At 45.6% G+C, this 21,223-nt stretch overlaps 1 protein-coding gene across 1 annotated transcript; it reads left to right on the plus strand.

Moving 5' to 3' along the window:
- The first annotated feature begins 7,007 nt into the window (after positions 1-7,007).
- On the plus strand, positions 7,008-20,278 carry LOC311310311 (calmodulin-1). The gene is made up of 6 exons (XM_084439744.1): positions 7,008-7,110; positions 11,996-12,026; positions 13,283-13,426; positions 18,026-18,132; positions 18,438-18,573; positions 19,346-20,278. The coding sequence occupies exons 1-6, from the start codon at positions 7,108-7,110 to the stop codon at positions 19,372-19,374; spliced, it is 450 nt and encodes a 149-aa protein (XP_084295870.1). The 5' UTR covers positions 7,008-7,107; the 3' UTR covers positions 19,375-20,278.
- The last annotated feature ends 945 nt before the right edge of the window (positions 20,279-21,223 follow it).

The following is a 21,223-nucleotide window of genomic DNA, read 5'->3' on the forward strand; positions in this document are numbered from 1 at the left end:
TTTGCGCATGGTTATGTTTGGCTTCTCTTTGTTTTGTTACCTGTATGCTATCTCTGATAGGACAATAAAATACTACGATTGTACTGTGAGCTAATGTGTTCATCTTCAGTCATGTTGATCTAATGTAGCTAGACACTGTTCAGGGTCATGACCGACTCTGATCGTCTCCACTTCAGTTCATGCGCTGTCTTCTCTAATATCCCACATGTTCATTTAGTGAAGACAAATTATATTAATTATTCAGTTAATCTAATCACCATATTAAAAAACTAGCTGCAGCAGACACGATTGTTTGTTTTAATGTTTTTTTTTTAAATGTGAAGGGCAAGGCAATCTCCGGAGAGGATAATTAAAGCCTTTCATCAATATTGTCATGATGTCTGATTATCTAGACTCAGTTCTACATGAGTCATAGTTTGATAGAAATGCCTGGAGATCTGGGAAGGTCTGTCTTCCTAGATCCCACAGCTGGTCCTGCTTATGAGTTCATCTCACACTGTCTGTTTCCTACTCCTAGCACATAGAAGTGAGATGTCTGTTTCCTACTCCTAGCACAGAGAAGTGAGATGTCTGTTTCCTACTTCTAGCACAGAGAAGTGAGATGTCTGTTTCCTACTCCTAGCACAGAGAAGTGAGATGTCTGTTTCCTACTTCTAGCACATAGAAGTGAGATGTCTGTTTCCTACTTCTAGCACAGAGAAGTGAGATGTCTGTTTCCTACTTCTAGCACAGAGAAGTGAGATGTCTGTTTCCTACTCCTAGCACAGAGAAGTGAGATGTCTGTTTCCTACTCCTAGCACAGAGAAGTGAGATGTCTGTTTCCTACTCCTAGCACAGAGAAGTGAGATGTCTGTTTCCTACTCCTAGCACATAGAAGTGAGATGTCTGTTTCATACTCCTAGCACAGAGAAGTGAGATGTCTGTTTCCTACTCCTAGCACAGAGAAGTGAGATGTCTGTTTCCTACTCCTAGCACAGAGAAGTGAGATGTCTGTTTCCTACTCCTAGAACAGAGACATGAGAGATGTCTGTTTCATACTTCTAGCACAGAGATGTGAGAGAGATGTCTGTTTACTCCTAGCTAGAGAGACACGTGAGAGATTCCATAGGCAGGATAATCTCATCTCTTCAAGAACTACCACGATCCACCCTCTTAAAGGTGGGGTAGGTAGTTTGACGTCAACAAGGCCTCCGATTGGTCATCTTTTTCAAAAGAACCCGCCCCTCCCTCCTGTCAATCATGATGTAGTCCACCCTCCCTCCAAACATGACTGGTAGGTGTGGCGAGATAGAGACCCTGATTGGTCAATACATTCAGGCGCGGCGCATTCTTTAAATCCAAAATACAGAGGCAGCAGTAAACACAAGTTTATTCTCAGAGCACTTCTGTTACTGATAGCTGAAAGGATATTATGCCAATTTTAACAAATAAAGCCAAAGGCAAACTACTATCCCACCTTTAAGCACCTACAATAATAATAAATATAGCTGCAAATATACACTATATTGCCAAAAGTATTCGCTCATCTGCCTTTACACACATTTGAACTTAAGTGACATCCCATTCTTAATCCATAGGGTTTAATATGACGTCGGCCCACCCTTTGCAGCTATAACAGCTTCAACTCTTCTGGGAAGGCTTTCCACAAGGTTTAGGAGTTTGTTTATGGGAATTTTTGACCATTCTTCCAGAAGCGCATTTGTGAGGTCAGACACTGATGTTGGACGAGAAGGCCTGGCTCGCAGTCTCCGCTCTAATTCATCCCAAAGGTGTTCTATCGGGTTGAGGTCAGGACTCTGTGCAGGCCAGTCAAGTTCTTCCACACCAAACTCGCTCATCCATGTCTTTATGGACCTTGCTTTGTGCACTGGTGCGCAGTCATGTTGGAACAGGAAGGGGCCATCCCCAAACTGTACCCAGAATCACTTGGTATGCTGAAGCATTCAGAGTTCCTTTCACTGGAACTAAGGGGTCAAGCCCAGCTCCTGAAAAACAACCCCACACCATAATCCCCCCTCCACCAAACTTCACACTTGGCACAATGCAGTCAGACAAGTACCGTTCTCCTGGCAACCGCCAAACCCAGACTCGTCCATCAGATTGCCAGATAGCGTGATTCGTCACTCCAGAGAACGTGTCTCCACTGCTCTAGAGTCCAATGGCGGCGTGCTTTACACCACTGCATCCGATGCTTTGCATTGCACTTGGTGATGTATGGCTTGGATGCGATTGGATGAGAAAACACTCAGGGACCATGCAAAGAAAAAAGAAGAAAAACCTGAGGACAGCCAAATGAGTGATCACACAACACTCACACCACAGACACTTCAACTGATGACACAATAGGGAGATTAGAATCTGAGCAGTGATTCAGAGTGGACACATATCAATGGCCTCTGTGTGGCTGCCTGCAAGTCCCTCCACTGTCACATCTGTAAATAGTCTGTTGCTAGAATCACACAACACAGACACTTGTTGATGATACAGAAACTGATTAAATGACTGAGGGAGAGCTGGGCAACGCTTTGCATTGCACTTGGTGATGTATGGCTTGTTATTATTCGTCCCTAGATTGGGTGTACTGAGTTTCATACAGATTGGTGAAACTTCCTAGGAGGAGATGAATTTTAAGCGTTGTTCTTGAGGCAAATTTGATCCTTGTGAGGAGAGGCATAGGTTTGTAAAGTTTCATGCCTCTAGTCTAGCTCAATGGAGCATGAGATATGCCTGTTCAAAGTTTGCCATTTCAAACGGTTGCTAAAGTGACCTCGTTGGCCAATCGATGTAAGGTTTGTTCCATGGCTTTTTCGCATGATCCGCTATATTGTGCAATGTTTTGTAAAAAGTGAACTGTCGGTTATAGGGGCTGCCATAGACTTCCAATTTAAATTTAAAAAAATAATAAAAATAATAATACTACCACCAATTACAATAGGGTGCCTCACACTTTCGTGCTTGGCCCCCTAATAATAATACACTTTATTTGTATAGTGCCTTTCATACAAATAAATGCAGCTCAAAATGCTTTACAATAGAGAATGTGCATGCATGGAGAGCTTCACATAAAAATAGACATAAAATGAGCAAAAAGCAGAAAAATAAGATGAAAAATAAAACATGATAAGACATAAAGATAAGAAATCAAATAAAATAGGCTACAGCATAAAAAGTGACAATTAAATGAAATATTGTACTGGAGATATACAGTCGTTGTATTTGTATTATACTGTGATTTGGAACTCCCATTGGGGTATGTCTTAATACCATATAAATAATATATAATATATTATATTATTATAATAATTATATTATTATAAAATAAATTAAAAAAGAAAGAAAATGCAGTTTTTAGATTGCTATTCTGAAACTTTGCCTTCAGCACTAGATCATGCTCTTAGTCACGTGTTTTAGAAAGAAGACGCACTTGTGAGTTCTGGCAAGTACATTACTACACTGGCTTTTCCCAATTATTCTAAGTAGCTTTGGATAAAAGCTTTAGCTAAATGATTGTAATGTAGGCCTAATAGATAACAGAATCAGCTTGAGGGGGCTGCTGACTATCCTGATGTTGAAATTGCCTTTCGATTTCCTTAAAAGAAGTTCTAGGTCTCCACTTATTACTAGAATATTCCAAATGAGACACACACTTGACATCTGCCATATGCTCTTGATTCAATCTGGGGGTTATTGGCAAAGCAGCAGGAAGACCGGCTACTACTATAGGCTATATTTTTTCAGAATCCTTGATGTTTTTTTCCCCCTTCATATTATTTCAGGGGTGCCCATACTTTTTTGACTTTCGAGCTACTGTGAAATGTAGTCTATCACAATCATTTGTGTTGTTTCGCATTTCTCCAGCCAGTGCCATGTAGGCTTTTAATGCACTTAAACACAGTACACATATTTCACAGTACAACATACTGAGACTGGTAATAAGTTGGTTGACTAATACTAGCATTTCTTAGCCTCTGGATCCACTGGTCGATCGCGATCGAAGTATTGGGCCATCCCAATCTAGCGAGCTCACTGCTTCGCTCCGCAATATCGGTCTGGCCTTCGCCCCGCAATATCGGTCTGGCCTTCGCCCCACAGAGAGCGATTATGTGGGGGGGTTTACTTGCCTTGACAGACAAACACCTTCAGCCAATGAGCGTTCAGCAAACTTTTGCCAAATCCAGTCGGAAGAGCGGCAAAAACGTCATTTCCACCGAGAAACTCCGCTAGTGCATAATCTTGTTGAAGTGTTGTGATTAACTCTATTTCTGCAATGACTGCACTTATAGCTGCGTTTATTATTCTAACGTTAACATGAGTCTACTACTCGTTGTTTCGGGAGCCGCCATGTTTGTTTAGCGAGCGGCAGCCAGGGACACGAACCAATCAGGGTCTGCTTTCCACTGTGGGGCAGGACAGCAGTTAAAACGCAGCCCCTGATTGGCCCGGTATGGTCTGGATTTTGGTCTGGAGGACCAAAGAGGCTCTGGAGGAAATGTTTTGCGGCTCCAGTCAGGGTTTTGAAATATTTGCTCTTTTGATAGTAAAGGTTGCCGGACCCTGGCCTGGTCAATATGTTTTTGAGTGACGCTATCTGGGAATCATTAAGACCTACAGTAACCTGCAACACCTCTCCATGCCCAACAACCACCCCTCAATGTGTAGGCCTATTGGTAGGCTATAACAAAAACATGGTCTACAGTATAATCCAATGTCCTCTGACTAAATTTATTTGAGGGTTTTATTTCAAGAACTCCCTTATTTCAGCATAGTGAGTTTGCTTAATCCAGGCGAACCGCTCCGGCAGTTTGACAATTAGAGAAAAGCAACATTGACTTAACTCGTCTTGATGGGAGTCCATGTGTAAATTAGAACTCGGCAGAAAGCCCCGAGTAGCAGACGTTTGGGCTCGAGTGAGAACGCTGCCGCAGCCCCCTTGCTGCACTCAACCTCTTCCAGTAGCCTATCAGTATTAAATCAGTCACGCATTTCAGCTGCAGCTCGCACATGGCAGCGCATTCAGCAAACAGTAAAGAAAATCGCATTTAAATCAAGCGCGGTTTGTAGGGGCCGGAGAGGGAGAGTGGGTGGGTGGACTGCAGCCAACTCAAGGAAAATATATTGAGCACCCAATAAGCATGGGAGATTGGTGAGGGGAAAATGAAAATGATCTGACCAGTGTGTGTTCCATTCTATCTGTTAATTAGGCTAATATAATTTTACTGAAATATTATAACATTGAAAAAAAAATTCAAAATCATTATTATTTCTGTATTATATCATAGTATTATGCCATGTTTTGGATGAGAATACCTGCTGTACACACTACAGAGAACACTGGGAGTTTTGACCCCCTGCCAACTCTCGAGAGGCCTTTGGTCTATTAAAGATATCAAATCCACTCGATAATTAATTTGGTCTATTAAAGATATCAAATGCACTCGATCATTTAGTGAAAGATTGAATACCCCCCCCCCCCTGTTCAGACTCAACGATAATTCAAATGCTATTAGAGAAAACCCCCGGTTGGACGTGGAACTTGATATCTCAATGGAGTGAGGCATTCTAAAATTACATCTAATGTAGGCCTGCGCAGAATTGGCCACTGGGTGGTGCTTTGGTTTATAATCTAGTTCATAATCTTTGTAGGCAAGATTATTATCACTCTTCTTGAGGTTAACATTAAACCACAATTAGGTGCCATTAATCCGAACCTAACATTTGCTGACACTTTCGAAACAATTCTGTCAACTAAAGGCTGTCTATCCCACAGAAAACTTTACAAAAAATGTGGTAGGCTAATTAGGGTCGACTGGATGGAATAGCATTGTAATATTGAACTAATAGCCACTAGGTTACATAGCCACAACAGAGTATTTATTCTCAACTCTAACAGAGTTATTCTCCTATTTACACTAGATCAGTTTTGTTCCATACTTAAATTTCGCGTTATATCTACAAACACTTCCAGTAGGCTGCACACCATCCAATGGAAACCCTCGCACTTCACAGCGAAACTCTGCACTTGTACCGGCATGCTATATGAATCTTTCCCATCGCGAATAAACCACAATTAGGCTATGCAACATTTTCATCACCAGGCTATTATGCTAATAATAACATTAAAAATGACCCGATCTGACCATTCGCAACGGGATGCATTCGTTTCAATTATATTATATTTATGGGATCTCCATCAAGCACTACTGCCTGGTGCAATGCAGGTCCGACTTAGCCAATAATTGCAGGCAATACATGGTGTATAATATTGCGGCTCTGTTGTAACCAATCAGGCGCGCTGTCACATAACTGCATCGCAAATTCTCCAGTGTCAACCAGGCAGCCTCTTTAAGGACTACAAGTATCCATCCGCCACAAGAAAGTAGTGCAGGGCATGTAGTGATTCCAGCCCGTTATCTCTGAAGTTCAGCGCTTTGAGGTTTGAAATGTGAGAAATTCAGAGTGTACCAGTTTCTCACCAGCTCGTCAGCTGCATGTGTTTATAATCCACACACACTATATGGGCGACAGTTTAGGCCACTACAGATCCATGAAAGCTGTTTTCCAAAGTCAGTAGGCTAGACTAGGCTAAGATACTTGAAAATTGTCAAGATGCCCGTAGGCTACTCTCAAATAGGCCTGCTATGCCTAGCCTAAATAGTTATAGGCTACTCGAACTAACTCGTGATTTATGGATGATCTGACTGTAGGCTACATGTTACGTAGCCTATAGTGACTTAGAAAGCAGCATTCTGAATGCAATAGCTTGTTTCCAGTTTTCAAAAAAAGTTATAATATTCATAGCCTATGAATAAAATAAATGTATAGCCCATATAACATTATTCGGTAGTATGCTGATGATGCGCAATCTAGGCCTAACAGTAGGCCTGTGACGGACTACACCTTGTAGGGGAGGGAGGAGCCTGTCCAAGTTTCTGCAGCGAGGAAATAAGGAAGTGAAGTGAGTGATCTAGTGTGGCGGAGGGATACGGAGGCTACCCCCACTCTGTCCACGGCGGATATACACACCTCTATCCCGCGAGCAGAGCTCCATCTAAGGAACGGACGCGCTCATAGTCTGGTTCATAGATAATCACCCCAGTCCCGTCTAACATGGTATGTATTTTCATTCTACACTTTATTTACCGAATACAGCAAAACCACTCTGTGATAGGGAGATGCCTTGTTAACCCCGATAGCCTATTTGATTGCCCATGCATGCATTTATTGATTCATTTTGCGTGGGTTTACTCGGATTTAAATTGGGGCGATCGTAAAGTTCCATTATTTTTGCGATTATTGAATTGATGCACGGACCTATTTACATTTGGGAGTTAATTCATCTAGGACGATGTAACTGCCAAAATGGAGCGGGATTCCGCATTAAGTGCGCAATTCTTACGGCAGGCTTGTCGGCTGCATGGCTATATCGGGTAATGTTGCTGGCTCGTGGCAGCATGGTGCAGATTGAATTAAATATTGCACGAGATTAATGGCGTTTAGATAAATGGCGATCTATCGCATGCGAGTTTTATTATGCAGTTTAGGGTAGGTTAGCCTAATATTTTGGTGAATCGTAGTGTTCTGGCGAATTTCTTAAGTGGTAGCCCGCGAAGACCAGACGTTGAATGCTGTATCCGTCTCGTATGGAGGGAGAGTTGGTAGGCTGCTTAAAGACTAGATGTCGACGCCCATGATGAACAGGCCTAGTTGTCAAAATGCCAGTGTAACGAAAAATTCAGGTTCTGAGACTAGACTAGAATTGCAACATTGAATCGTCGATGTTATGCAACGGAAATCGCCCATCTCCCAGTAATAGGGAATGTGACACATTGTAAGAATGTAGCCTATATCACCTGATCCTCTGCTCTGGTGTAATAGTCCCCATGTTTGTCCTTTACTTGGCTGGGTTATCTCGATGCTGACTGATTTGGTTGTCTTGTGCAAATTTTCAATGGCATGCAAATCCTGTGCTAATCATTTCGCCTTGCCAACCCGCCGAGTTCTCGCCCAGCCTGTAATACCAGTAGCTGTGAAGTGTTGGGCTTTGCTCCTTATGCACTAAATTCGTTACAATTCACAATACTTTCTCCAGGTTATTTTAAGCCCAAGTTAACTTTGATCACACTTTTCAGATGACTTAATGAAATTACTATTTTGGACACTAAATTCACATTATGAGACAGACTATACAACTTCTGCAGATGTTTGACATTAGAGTTAGACACTTTAACATTCCCATAAGAACATGAGCAATTCACTTATGAGCGATGTGAGCAATCTGCATGATGGAGACTGGTAGCTACGTCATGTAGTGACCCAGTGGAAATGGGATCAGGATGTGGGACAGGTCGCCTCCTGGCTAACCCATTGATTATCAATGTTGATAGATCATGCATGGCTTAGGGGAGTCAAGACATAGACCTATTTTTTTTCCCTTCCCAATGATCAAATATCCCAAAATATGTTATCAAGCTGCATGTGTGGTCTCTCATTTCACTTTTGTTGTAACTTGAGTTGTTTGTAGTAACAATTGTCACTACAATTGTGTAGCTCTCTCTCTCACTGCGTATCAGCTCTGAAAAGTTAAACGCTTCAACTCAGCCACTGGGGTTGAAACAATGTGCTCTATTGAGGCGGAGGTATAGAGTAAGTAGTCCAACTGTACTGAGGCCTATCCTGTTCCTCTTCCAGCCTTGTTTGCGGGTGCATGTTTAGTAACTCGGAGGACATCTGATCCAGCGCGTTGAATAATTTATTTGCTTGGCATCCAGGCCTTGTGCTGGGTGAGGTAAACTGTCATCAACAGTAGTGGAGGGAACTAGCCACCGTCGAGCCCATTTGATGCCCTGTGAGGCATAGCGTACTGGTTACGCCCCCCGTACCCCCTCTCCTGTCACCCAACCCACCTCTCACCTGACCCCCTCCTGACCCAACCCCCTTCCCACCTTCGGCCTCCATAGAAACAGAATACGTGTGCAGCGTTCTGGTGGAGCTCTAAGCTCTTTTTGACCTCCCTCCATCCCTGGGTGTGTGTGCGTGCGCATGGGGGACCCCACATGCACGTGTGTACCTTCTAGGCCAAGTGTCTCGTACGCAAGTTCTCGCTACTGCGAGACGATATCCTTGTTTACAGGTCATCGCCGCACGCTTTAGGGGGAACGCATGCCGAAAGAGCACTGTTGCTTTGCATGTTCCGTAAGGCGGCACCCGTTGGCTACGTTGGCCTGGGACCTGAGAGGCACCAAGGCGAAGCCTAGAGGCGTCGGAAGAAGGACGGGGCGCGGCTACAGCGGTGGCCCGGGGGAACCGTTGAGCTCCTCTGACCCGTGTCGAGCTCTGCGGCTGGAGGGCCGGACAACGGGAGTGGTTCAGAACAACTCTGATGCCAGCCGTAGCTCTAGCTGATGGCAGGGTCCCCTCCGGCGCCTAGGCCCCTCCCCATGGCCAAGCTGACAGGCTGTCCTCAGAGCTGGCACCACAGACAGGTTCACGGCACCCTCCATCTCCGCGGGCCGAGTTCCCTGCATTGGTGTGTAGATGTGTGTGGCGTGTCCTCGCGGGGGTCTCGCGTGTCGTGTAAAAGCTGCCCCCACCCTCAGGTCGCTCCGGTTGTTCCGTCCACACCCACCCCCTTCCCGGCCCCCCCATCCTGCACACACACACACACACACACACACACACACACACGTGGGCTCTGTCCTCTGCAGGCAGGCGGAGAGAGAGAGAGACCCAGAGGGGAAGGCCTGGTGGTAGGGGGGGATAGGACCCAGGCTCCCAAGGGAAGCAAAGGGAGGGTAGAGGGAGGGTAGAGGGCCTGGGGGTGCAGCAGCACCGTGAGGCCTGGGGGTGGGGCACAGCCAGAGGCTCGTCAGCCACTGAGTCACTGACACCGCACGCCCAGGAGGGGGGAGAGAGAGAGAGAGATGGCTAGAGATGGAGAGAATGGGGGATGACCAGGAGAGAGGGAAATAGGAGTGATTGAGTTAAGGTGAGAAAGGAAGGGATGAGAGAGAAAAGCAGATGGGTAAGAGAGCAGAAGAGGTCATAACGCTGTTGATTCATTCGTCATCCCAGTCCCCACCTTTCACAGTAACATCATTTTTCTCTGACATTTCACAAATCTTACAGATGGAGAGTGAGGCGAGGGAGAGAGAGAGAGAGAGGAAGAGGAATTGGGAGGTGGGCAGGAAATGGGGAAGGAAAAAAGAAGGCTATTGTGTGAAGCAATTTATTTAATCATATCAGCTAATCTTATTAAGGTTGTTCGTTGAAGTTATCCACAGCACTCTATCGATCACATAAACGATATGGTTTCAGCCATGTAAACATGTTGTTTTAGGCCTTGCTTGAAGAGCATAAACCATGTGCTCCCTTACTCTAATCACCTGATAAATCAAAGCTGAGAAATTTTAGGATAAATTCAACTTGGTAGAGGCTGGCTCTACAGTGTAGCTTAGCGGGTTTCATCTTGATGAGGATTTTATCCTAATCAAAAACAGGGTTCTCTGGGGAGGTCTGGACCTTCAAATTGTGTTCAAAAACCAAGGCTACAACTTCTTTCCAAAAATCTTTTATATAGTCTTCAACAGCATACAGATCACCAATGATCATTCCAAAAGCATACAAATCCTAAATATCCAAACAAAGTCCCTAAGTCTAGCCAAGTGCACCAGGGAAGGCAGAAAGCATTCAACAATCCTTTGTCCGATTCTCAAATTTATACTTTATAATTACCATGTTGCACCATTTACTAACCTATCATATAGGCCTACTCTATACTAATATACTGCAGTAAAATCTATCCAATCATACTGTTGGCCAGTGGCCAGATTTTCATATGTTTAAGAAAAGGGGGAGACAGAGGGTTATTCTAGACTCTAGAAAACACATTTTTCTAAAAGGGGCCCCCAAAACATCTGTTCCCAATTAAGTACTGGTCATTTCTCTGTGTGGCCTAGTGCTGTAATTCCATGCTCCAGCACAAATCTCGTATACTCAATCCATTACATTTATTATTGCATAAAACAAATATCCCATTAATAACTTGAATCAATCGTCTTCATTCTGTGGCAGGATCCCAGCTGTTGTGTGGGCCTGTATGTGTTTGGTTCTGTTTGAAGCCCAGATCTCCAAGACACAAACAACAGATGCACAGATGCACTGCAGCACTTTTCTTTGGGGAAGAAGAACTGGTTCTTTGATTAACTCACAGGAAACACAGTGATTGAAATTATTGACATGGAGGAAATTGCTGTGTGTGTGTGTGTGTGTGTGTACGTGTACATGCTCCTCTCTCTCTCTCTGTTTCTCTCTCATATCCTCTCTCACACACCACACCCTGAGTCTGTCTGTGTGAGTTCCTGTTTTCCTGCCAGAGGCATGACGTCAGGAGTTTGTTGCCGTGACAATGATAATAACCCTGTGTTTTTCCCAAACCGGGAGACGTACCTGCAGGACCCCGCCGTTTCCCCCAGCAACAGGCTGGTAGTGTTGAAAGGCTTTGTTCGCCAGTGTTTGTTTGAAATCACAGCAGGCCCCCTTCTTTTGCAAGAGTCCATCTCTGTGTGGGTCCTGGCTGGGTCCCCTGCTACCCAGCGGTTCCAGCTATGACTCAGCGTGTCCATTAACCAGAGCTTGGCCCGGGGCCCAGCGCTGAGGAGGAGGAGCTCCGAGCAGAGGGTCACTCCCAGCAGGCAGGGAGGGGCTCGGGAGCAGGGCGGGAGGGGGAGTCCCAGTTCTCCACCCTTACCACCTCTACCCTATTTAAAAGCAGAACACTGGTGTAAGCGGTGGCTCTAACACCTATCGTATGTTTTGGAATCGAAGAGGAGTGGACGAGTGCAAGAGTGAATTGGCACCTGTTTGTCCCAGAGCCAGGCCCAGCGGTTGAGGTGGGGGGAGAGGGGACAGGCGGGAGCTGACTGACTGGTTATTAAGGAGATCGGTTATTTGGGTTTACAATCGAGTAACTGTGTTTTCTTCTCCCTCCCTCTCTTAGGCTGACCAGCTAACAGAGGAGCAGATCGCAGGTAGGACTGGAACCCGCCCCCTTACAAAACCCTTCAGGCATTTGACGTAGTTAAGATGAAACGCAAGCACCTCTTTGATCAAGCCCCAACAGCATATCACATGAGAAATGTTACAGTTCCACGTCATTGGCCTCCATGTTACAGGGCTGAGGGTGGAGTGAAGTGGAATATACTAGACGAATAACTGGTTTGGGTCTGGGATGAATGCTGAGTACTGTGTTGTTCTCCTCGCTCAGATTGTAAACCCCTCTGTGATTAATTAGCTAACGCTACTGGCTCCAAGGCTAGGGCTCTGGTACACTTCAAACATCTCCTCAGCGTTGTGTTGTTCTAGGACTTGACTTGAGTTAGCTGCAGAGAACCCAATTACATTTTGTAAAAAAGTTTGTAAACAATGGGACTTTGGCTCTAAACTGGGGAATTGAGATGCCACTCTGCAGAACCTGTCTGTGGTTCCACTATGTTTTATACAATTTGACCCTATGTTCCCAGAGTACATAATTATGTTGTTTTCAATGTTCTGAAAAGGTGATTTGGGACCAACTGGCTAGACAAACCAAACTTGGTTGTGGTCAGAAACATGACTGTCTGTTACAACAGTATTAAATTGTCCTTTAGTAGATCTTACTGTAACGTCTAGCCTAACTTCAGTCTTTCTTTTGAAAAGGATTGATTAAAGTTACTATGTTTTATGCAATATAAAAATTTAATTGATTAAGTTGTTTTTAAAGTATATCATGAATTTGTTTATTTTAGGTTCTAGGAGGCTGACGTATACTTAATTGGGAACAGATGTTTTGGGGTCCCTCACCTAGACCTGGAAGGAATTTGTTTTTAAGGGTCTCAGAATTCTCTTTCTTCCCCATTCTGTAACTTTGGCCACTGCCCAAAAGCACTATTGGTAAAAACTTTACTGTAGTATATTAGTACAATACTACATGATCGGTTAAGAATATGGTGCAACGTGGTCATGTTTTAGTATAAATTCAAGAACAAAAATAAGGGAATCCGAACTTTCTCCGGACAGAAACTTCACTGGTGCACTCAGACTAAGGAATCTTGATAGAATACTTAGGATCTTGTATATCTTTTGAAATGGTCACTGGTACTTTGTATGCTGTTGGAAGCCTGAAGTATCTTGGAAAGAAGTTGTAGTTGTGTTTTTTTTAGCACAATTGGAAGGCTCAGACCTCACCAAAGAACCCTGTTTTGAGTTAGGTAAAATCATCCTCACTTTCTCCCTCCTCTTTCTCCAGAGTTCAAGGAGGCATTCTCCTTATTCGACAAGGATGGTGACGGCACCATCACCACCAAGGAGCTGGGCACCGTCATGCGGTCGCTGGGTCAGAACCCCACCGAGGCTGAGCTGCAGGACATGATCAACGAGGTGGACGCTGACGGTCAGTATTCCCGCTCCTGATTGGCTTAAAAGGGGGAAATGAAGCAGGCAGGCACACCCTGACTGGCGGAAAAGGAGGAGGAAGTGGAACTTGACTGACAGTGACCACAGTCTAAGGGGCCTTTATACTTTCATAAACGCTTGGATCAAACAACGCCACTGCCTATAGGACAGTGCGTCACTCAAGTGTCAGCAGTTGTGTCCTGTGCGCTGGCAAGAGGATTTGTTCTGTTCCATTCCATTCCATCAACTGTCCAAGCTACAGTATAGCTCTTTTCAGGAAACTGCTGTCAGCAGTTTAGTCACTGGCTGTTTAAGTATGTCATTGTTGTCGGTATGCGTGGACAGGCCTGCAGTGCAGTGGAACCACCAGTGCTGGTGAATAGGTGGGTCTTAGTGTCAGAGGTGACCCAGTGTCAGACTCGGAGCCCCTGTCACCGTGGTGGGTGGTGAGTCAGACGGCTCATACCAGTCTTCAGACCACCCACACCAAATCTGACACGGCCTACCCACCATCTGTGGTACCAACATTCCGGCTACACCGGCCAGATTCCACACCCGCTGTGACGAGAGGAGAGACGGCGTGGACCGCCCGCGGAGGGCGTGGTCTCCTCCAGCTTTGTTGGGAACAGGAGTTGTCAGGCTGCCTGTCATAGTACCCTGGCTATGTATTATCAGCTTATAGGATTTCGTAAATGGGGTCCGTATCGATCGTTACGGGAGGAAGGGGGTGGGGAGTGGGAGGGGTCAATCTCACCACTCCTTTGCCCAGCGCCCCATCAAGTCCACCCCCTCCATACGTCCTTCTCCTCCCCGTTCTGCCCTGCCCCTCCCCTTGGCTGATGCAATTTAGGCCAGACGACAGTGAAGCTAGTAATGGAAAGTAAAAGTAATTACATAATCCACTCTGCTGCTGCTGCTTCGCCGCACGGCTTTGCACATCCGGTACCCGCCACGCACTGATGTCAGCCAGGCCGCCCAATCAGGCTTGTTTACCAAACAGCCAGACAGCCAGCCAGACAGGGCGACGACCAATGAGGAGGAGGGAGAGGACGTTAGGAGGAAAGCCGAGGACAATGGGAAGGAGGTCCTGAAGTGCAGAGAAAAATCTAGAGAAGTCGAGCTAGATGCTGCGTGATAGGGCTGTCAAATGAGAGAAATCAGAAATTATATTCGACTTTCTCTCTAAAATATTTTCTGAAAATAGAATATATTCGATTATTGGTATTATATAATTTTGCATAGAAAATGACGCATACAATGGAACCACTTCTAACCACAAGAGGCCACTCTCCTATTGTCATGAACAAGCACCAACGGAACTTTCCGTCTGTGTTCACAGGATTCAAGTATTCAACTAACGTTAATACCCAGTCAACATGGGTGACATTAAGTGCAAAACAGGGTCCTTTTATCAGGCCTATATCATAGCCAACTGAAAACAAAACAAGAGGAATAGCCTATAGTGCTGGTGCACTTGATCGTATATTTAGTGCTTTATAACGTTGCCTGCCGGCTGCCGAGAAGACGTGCTCAGGTTTTTAGGAAGTAAGGTATTTCCTTGCCACCTAGATAGATACAGTACATACTGTTGATACAACGGTTTTGCAGATTTTTGGCCATGTTGAAAAGATTGAATACTAACGTAATGTGTGTTAGCATGATTACTGTAGAAGATGGGCAGGACTCAGGCTGTGTGATGCGTGCTGCTTTCAGGTGTTCGATTATAAATTTTTCCCCAAAGTCGACGACTAGTCGAAGTTTGAGTATTTATTTGACAGCCCTACTGCGTAACAGCAAATAACTGCTAGGTCCTTCAGTCACGCCGTGGTACCGTGACGATTAGTGTCCTGTAGCGGTCGTCTCCGGTCCCTGGCGTTGTGGTGTTGGAGGGACGGAGGACACAGGCACGCCTCCTGGACCATACGTCAGCAGCAGCAGCGCCGGGCCTCACATGTAATCGTGCCGTCACCCACTTGTTCTCTCTCCTCCTCATCTCCTTCTCTCCATCTCTGCCGCCCACTCACTCTCGTCCTCTCTCTCTCTCTCTCCTTCTGGAACGTCAAACTAGACCCAAGACTTAGCCAGAAGAGCAGATCCTTCTCTCTCTCTCTTTCCATCTCTCTCCCTATTCCTCTCTGTCTCTCTCTCTTGTCCTCTAGTGATGGTTCTTCCTGGCCTGACCAGTGGTAGGGGTGTCCATGTGATGTTCTGCTGCTGCTGGCTGTCTGTCTGGGTTAGATAACAGGTCCTCAGATGGCTACTCTGGCCCATTAGATCACCATCTAACCCATCACATTACTGTCCCTTCCTGCCTCCCCCTCCATCCACCCCTCCCTCCATCCCAACCTCCATCCATCTCTCCCCCCTCCTTTCATCCCTCCCTCTAACCCTCCCTCCATCCCTCCTCTCCTCATGTCTCTGGCCTGGCCTGCCTCTGTGGTGCTACATGCTCATGCGTGTTAATCCCGGTCCTAGCATCCCACGTCCTCCCAGCGCGGAGTTAATCCCGCTGGATCCCAGCCCTCAGAGATCCTGGCCTGAACTCCAACCCTGATGCGGATCCAGAGACGTTTAATCCCTCCCACCCCCAGCCACTGTCACCGCCGCCATCTGTCTGGGTATCAGAACCCCCGCACCCCCGTTCTCCTCGCCAACCAGCGGTGGATCACAGGTCTCTCATCATGATCCCCCTGCTAATCCCAACCTCGATACTTCCATGGTTATTGATCTCACTGCTGCTGCCTCCAGCAGCCAGCCAGCCAGCCAGCCAGCCAGCCAGCCACCCACCCATTCATCTATCTATCTATCTATCTATCTATCTATCTATCTATCTATCTATCTATCTATCTATCTATCTATCTATCTATCTATCTATCTATCCGTCTATCCGTCTATCCGTCTATCCGTCTATCCGTCTATCTGTCTGTCTGTCTGTCTGTCTGTCTGTCTGTCTCCTCTCTCTGTCTGTCTGTCTCCTCTCTCTGTCTATCCTCCTCTGCTCACTGCTCGGTGATGATGCCCCCTCCAATGAAATGGAGAGCAGCTTTATGTTTTGCCGAGGCGGACGTCTGTATTCTGCATGAGTGAGAGGAGATTCTCTTTCTCTATTCTCCCTTGGAGTCTGTTCAGGTGCCACTTCACAAGAGCTACCGTTTCTTTTCAAATTAAGTATATCGGTTTGGTGCTCGTTGGAGGGAGGATGAAGGCATATTTTCAATTCATTCATCTTTGAATTGCCTATTTTCACTGTCGACTTTTCTTTTGGCCACCTTTGAACATGCTAATTTAGCTACACTATAAATAACTGAGGCTAAAACTAACGTCATGCTAGCTACTAGCTAGCTAACTGGAGATGACACTAACGTTAGCTGCGCTGTCAACTTTAACTCTCCATCGGCGCTGTCAACTCACATGGACCTAGTGTTGCCTGATCGGATTGACAATTTCCCAACCGCCCAATGTCAGCAAAGGTAGCCCACATGGGCGGAAAACATCCCAATCTGGCAACACTGCCAACACCAACCCCTTGAAGCAGAGGACATTCGAAGTGCTGCTTGCCAAGTATAATTTGCTCAGAGTCCAGAGACTGTTGTAGTTCGGTCCGGATCCGGACCGGAGCCGGACTTTGAGGATGGATGGTCTAGTAACCTGTCAGATCCTTAGCATGCATAAAACTAACTTTTTTACAAATAAACAAGCTTTGTCGCCCATCTTCTACAGTAATCTTTTGATTCAGTTACAGAGTTAAAATTACAGTTAGAAATATTAGTTACATTCTACTCTTAAAGATTCTAACTTTTATTAATGTGATTAGTACAAGATATATGTTTACTTTAATAATAAACATTTTGTTTAGTTTAACTGCTAGCGTTGCATGTTATTTCATTTCAATGAATCTTAGACATCACTTTGTGACTTTACTGCTCAGTCATCCCCTACATAATCCTCAGAGTATATAAAAGCCACCTCAATTTGGGTCTCATCCAGGACCTGCAGATCCTTATACAACATAATCTTACGTCCTCTTGGTGCAACCATTTGACTCCCTGTATTTTCTGAAGAACTGGTGCCAAGCTGTGGTTTCTGCCGACCCGGCACAACCCCCTTAGCTCTACTGCATTCTTCAGCATTATTCTGTCCAGGTTGTGCTAGCCAGACGTCAGGGGGTTCACATGGTGCATCATGCGGAGGAACTGGGGACCCCACAGGTGCCCCAATCACAGTTTCAGGGGATTTCATTCTTTTAGGATCAGGTGAAGACTTCCTTCTTTTCTTTCCTGACCTCTTGGCGACAGGAGATAGCGTTCTCCTGTCGTCGAGGAGGAAGCCCAGGGGGACAAGGCTCAAAAGACCGCATTCCTTCCACACACCCCTGCCACCCCCCCCACCACACACGCATACACCTAATTTAGGCACAAAAGAGCTCTATTTATATTGATCATCAATATTTTAATCTCAATTCAAGAGCCCGATGTGTGTTTTCATTTCAGTAGAGTTGAAATTACATTTTACTGGTACAGTATATATGTTGGTTGTTTTTATTTTGTTTTTTTTGTGCACTAAAACATCATGGCGGAAATCTCTGTCTCCCCCACAGGCAACGGAACCATCGACTTCCCAGAGTTCCTGACCATGATGGCCAGAAAAATGAAGGACACAGACAGTGAGGAGGAGATCCGCGAGGCTTTCCGGGTATTTGACAAGGTAAGCTCCGAGGACTGGCACCTCACCTATAGTACTTACAGTAGTACTTAACTTGCAGTATTTCTGTGTACTGTACACCAAGAGCTCCCTGATGTGTACAAACAGAAAAAGGTCTACCCAGTTTGATGTTACACTTCAAGATCAGCCTGTACTCCTGGGATTTTACCACTTAACTGAGGTGTTAAATGACTTCCTGTTTGCCTGACGCCATTTGCTACCTGTATACCTGTTCACCGTCCAATGGGGTTTGTCTCTCCGCTTTTCATCTCCCAATGGGATTTGCTTGTTTTGCACTCCGTCCCCAGGATGGAAACGGCTACATCAGCGCCGCAGAGCTCCGCCACGTCATGACCAACCTGGGGGAGAAGCTAACAGACGAGGAGGTGGACGAGATGATCAGAGAAGCAGACATCGATGGAGATGGACAGGTCAACTACGAAGGTGAGGAGATCCTGGGCCGCTGCTGGGGGTCAGGGTTAGGGTTAGTGCTGGGGTCAGGGTTAGTTTTAGGGTTGGGGCTGGGGATCAGGGTTACGGTTAGTTTTAGGGTTGGGGCTGGGTGTGGGATAGGCAGCAGTAGAGAGAGCTCTCAAAAATAGCCAACAAGGACTATCTCACTGAGCTCGTCGCTCGAGCCTTTTTTGCTGTTCTCTCACTCCCTCCCATCCTTTCTCTCTCTCTCTCTCCCCCCTCCGTCTCCTCTGGTTTCTCTCTCTCACCCCCCCACCCCGCCCCCTCCACCGTTAGTCCCTAAGCACATTACACGAGAGAGTGCGCTCATTCTCTAGGAAGCTGTTATCATAATATCAACAGGCCTTAGGCCTTGGCTGAAAAGTGACACATTCTCCACTCTCATTGTGCCATTAACAGAATATGGACTTTCTCTTCATACATTGAAAGCTTTCTATCTATCTCTCTCTCTGCCTCCCCCCCCCCCCCCTACCAAACTCTGCTGGTGTTTGTCGTACGTATTCAGAGCCGGTGACTTTTTTAATCAAATGAGCTTAATGAGATGAACATGTACGCTGTTTGGGAAACGGGACACTAATGAGGATGTGTGTTCTGAACCTCTTCTGCTTGATTAAAAAATTAATAATCCATTAAACAATTTAGCAGGTGACTGCCCCTTCTGGCATTGGGCCAAATGCAGTATTCTAATCAATGTGTTGTTGTCTGTTTCTCTCAACACCCCCCCCCCCTTCTCTCTCTGCAGAGTTTGTACAGATGATGACCGCAAAGTGAAGCTTGCCCGACCTGTCCTGCCCCCTCTTAGAAGAAAAAAAAATCTAATGTTTTACTTACCTCTTGGAAAAAATGTTCATTTATTCATACTGTTTCTGTATAGAAAATAATTGAATGTTGAAATAAGATATCCTTCTGTCCACACAGGAAAAAATCGAAAAAATGTACAAAAAATATCTGCATGACAATGGTTAGTGATCCTGTCCCCAAAGATCAGTTTAGCATCAGTACTTAAAGAGAAAATAACCCTGTAACTACTACCTTCCAACTGACACAAAGCATTTGGTGAACTCGTTCCAGTGCCATTTGCAGGTGGTGATGTTTGGGCTGGCCACCTCTTCTCTTCTCTGTTCTCTGTTTGTCATGCATGCAGCTTGAGACTGGAGCTCTCCCTCCAGACTATCAGAGCGTGCTGATTCCACTGGCCTGTCGTATCGTTGGTTTGGTACAGTTTTTTGTATTTGGAGAGGAACCCTAAGATGATGAGAGAAACCTGGTTCTAATTCAAGATGAACATGGAATGGGACTTAATTGTATGCTAGATAATGAGATATAAAAAATACAATGTACAAAAAAAAATACATTTTCAAATGTTTGGCATGTTTTTTTTTGTTTTGTTATGTTATTTGGACGGCCATCCAGTAGTTGTGTGTCCCTCTCTGAAAATGGGAGGGGCTTAAAAGTCTTACGGTGATATTTTTTTGCTGAGACGGAGGGTGTCGTCGTTCTGGCGAAGGAGAATCACTGGCCTTCACGTTTTCTCTTCCTCTGTATCTCAACTCGGACTTGAGCGTGGTGAACGATGTTGTGTTGTGTATCTGCAGCGCTTCCTGTTGTAGTGTCAGCACAACAGTCGTCATGACTGTTCATCTGAGTTCAGTTTACATTCATTCCAAGTTGTACATGCTAGTCTTTGATTTTTTTTTTTTTTTTTCAAATAAAAAAAGACCATGAACTTTAATCTGTGTATCAAGTATTCTTGTCTCTGGTATACTGTGGAAATGCCTTTTATCAGGGTGGGGGGGGGATGTTTGCACTCACTGGCAGATATGTATATCTACTTCCATACGTCCACTATGACTCCTCTCTCAACTCTCTCCCAAGATCCAATGGGTTGCTAGGCAACAGGATCATCCCTTTGGCCTGTAACTGGGATGTTGGGGGGGGGGGGGGGGGGGGGGCATTGAACCCTAGTTACTTTCAGCATTTTCTCCCATTACCGATAGCAGAGGTTATGCTTTTCCATATAGCAGACCAGCTCTGCTTTCTATCAGGGAGGAAGCACCCCCCCCCCCCCAACATAACATTTACTGTCCAGTACAGATCATGTACACCGCCATGCACTGTACATTGCTGCAGAACCAGGCCTATTGCAGAAGAGGAAACACTATTATCAAGGTTAGCGACCCACACAAACCCAGAGGGACTCGTTAACCAGAGGCTCCATGTAAAGGATTCTGAGAGCATATATCTGAGCCATGTATCCCTGCTGCCCTGGCTGAGTCTAGCTGTCTATCCCTGCTGCCCTGGCTGAGTCTAGCTGTCTATCCCTGCTGCCCTGGTTGAGTCTAGCTGTCTATCCCTGCTGCCCTGGTTGAGTCTAGCTGTCTATCCCTGCTGCCCTGGTTGAGTCTAGCTGTCTATCCCTGCTGCCCTGGTTGAGTCTAGCTGTCTATCCCTGCTGCCCTGGTTGAGTCTAGCTGTCTATCCCTGCTGCCCTGGTTGAGTCTAGCTGTCTATCCCTGCTGCCCTGGTTGAGTCTAGCTGTCTATCCCTGCTGCCCTGGCTGAGTCTAGCTGTCTATCCCTGCTGCCCTGGTTGAGTCTAGCTGTCTATCCCTGCTGCCCTA

The sequence above is a fragment of the Borostomias antarcticus genome, assembly GCF_949987555.1.
Source record: "Borostomias antarcticus genome assembly, chromosome: 6".
NCBI lineage: Eukaryota > Metazoa > Chordata > Actinopteri > Stomiiformes > Stomiidae > Borostomias > Borostomias antarcticus.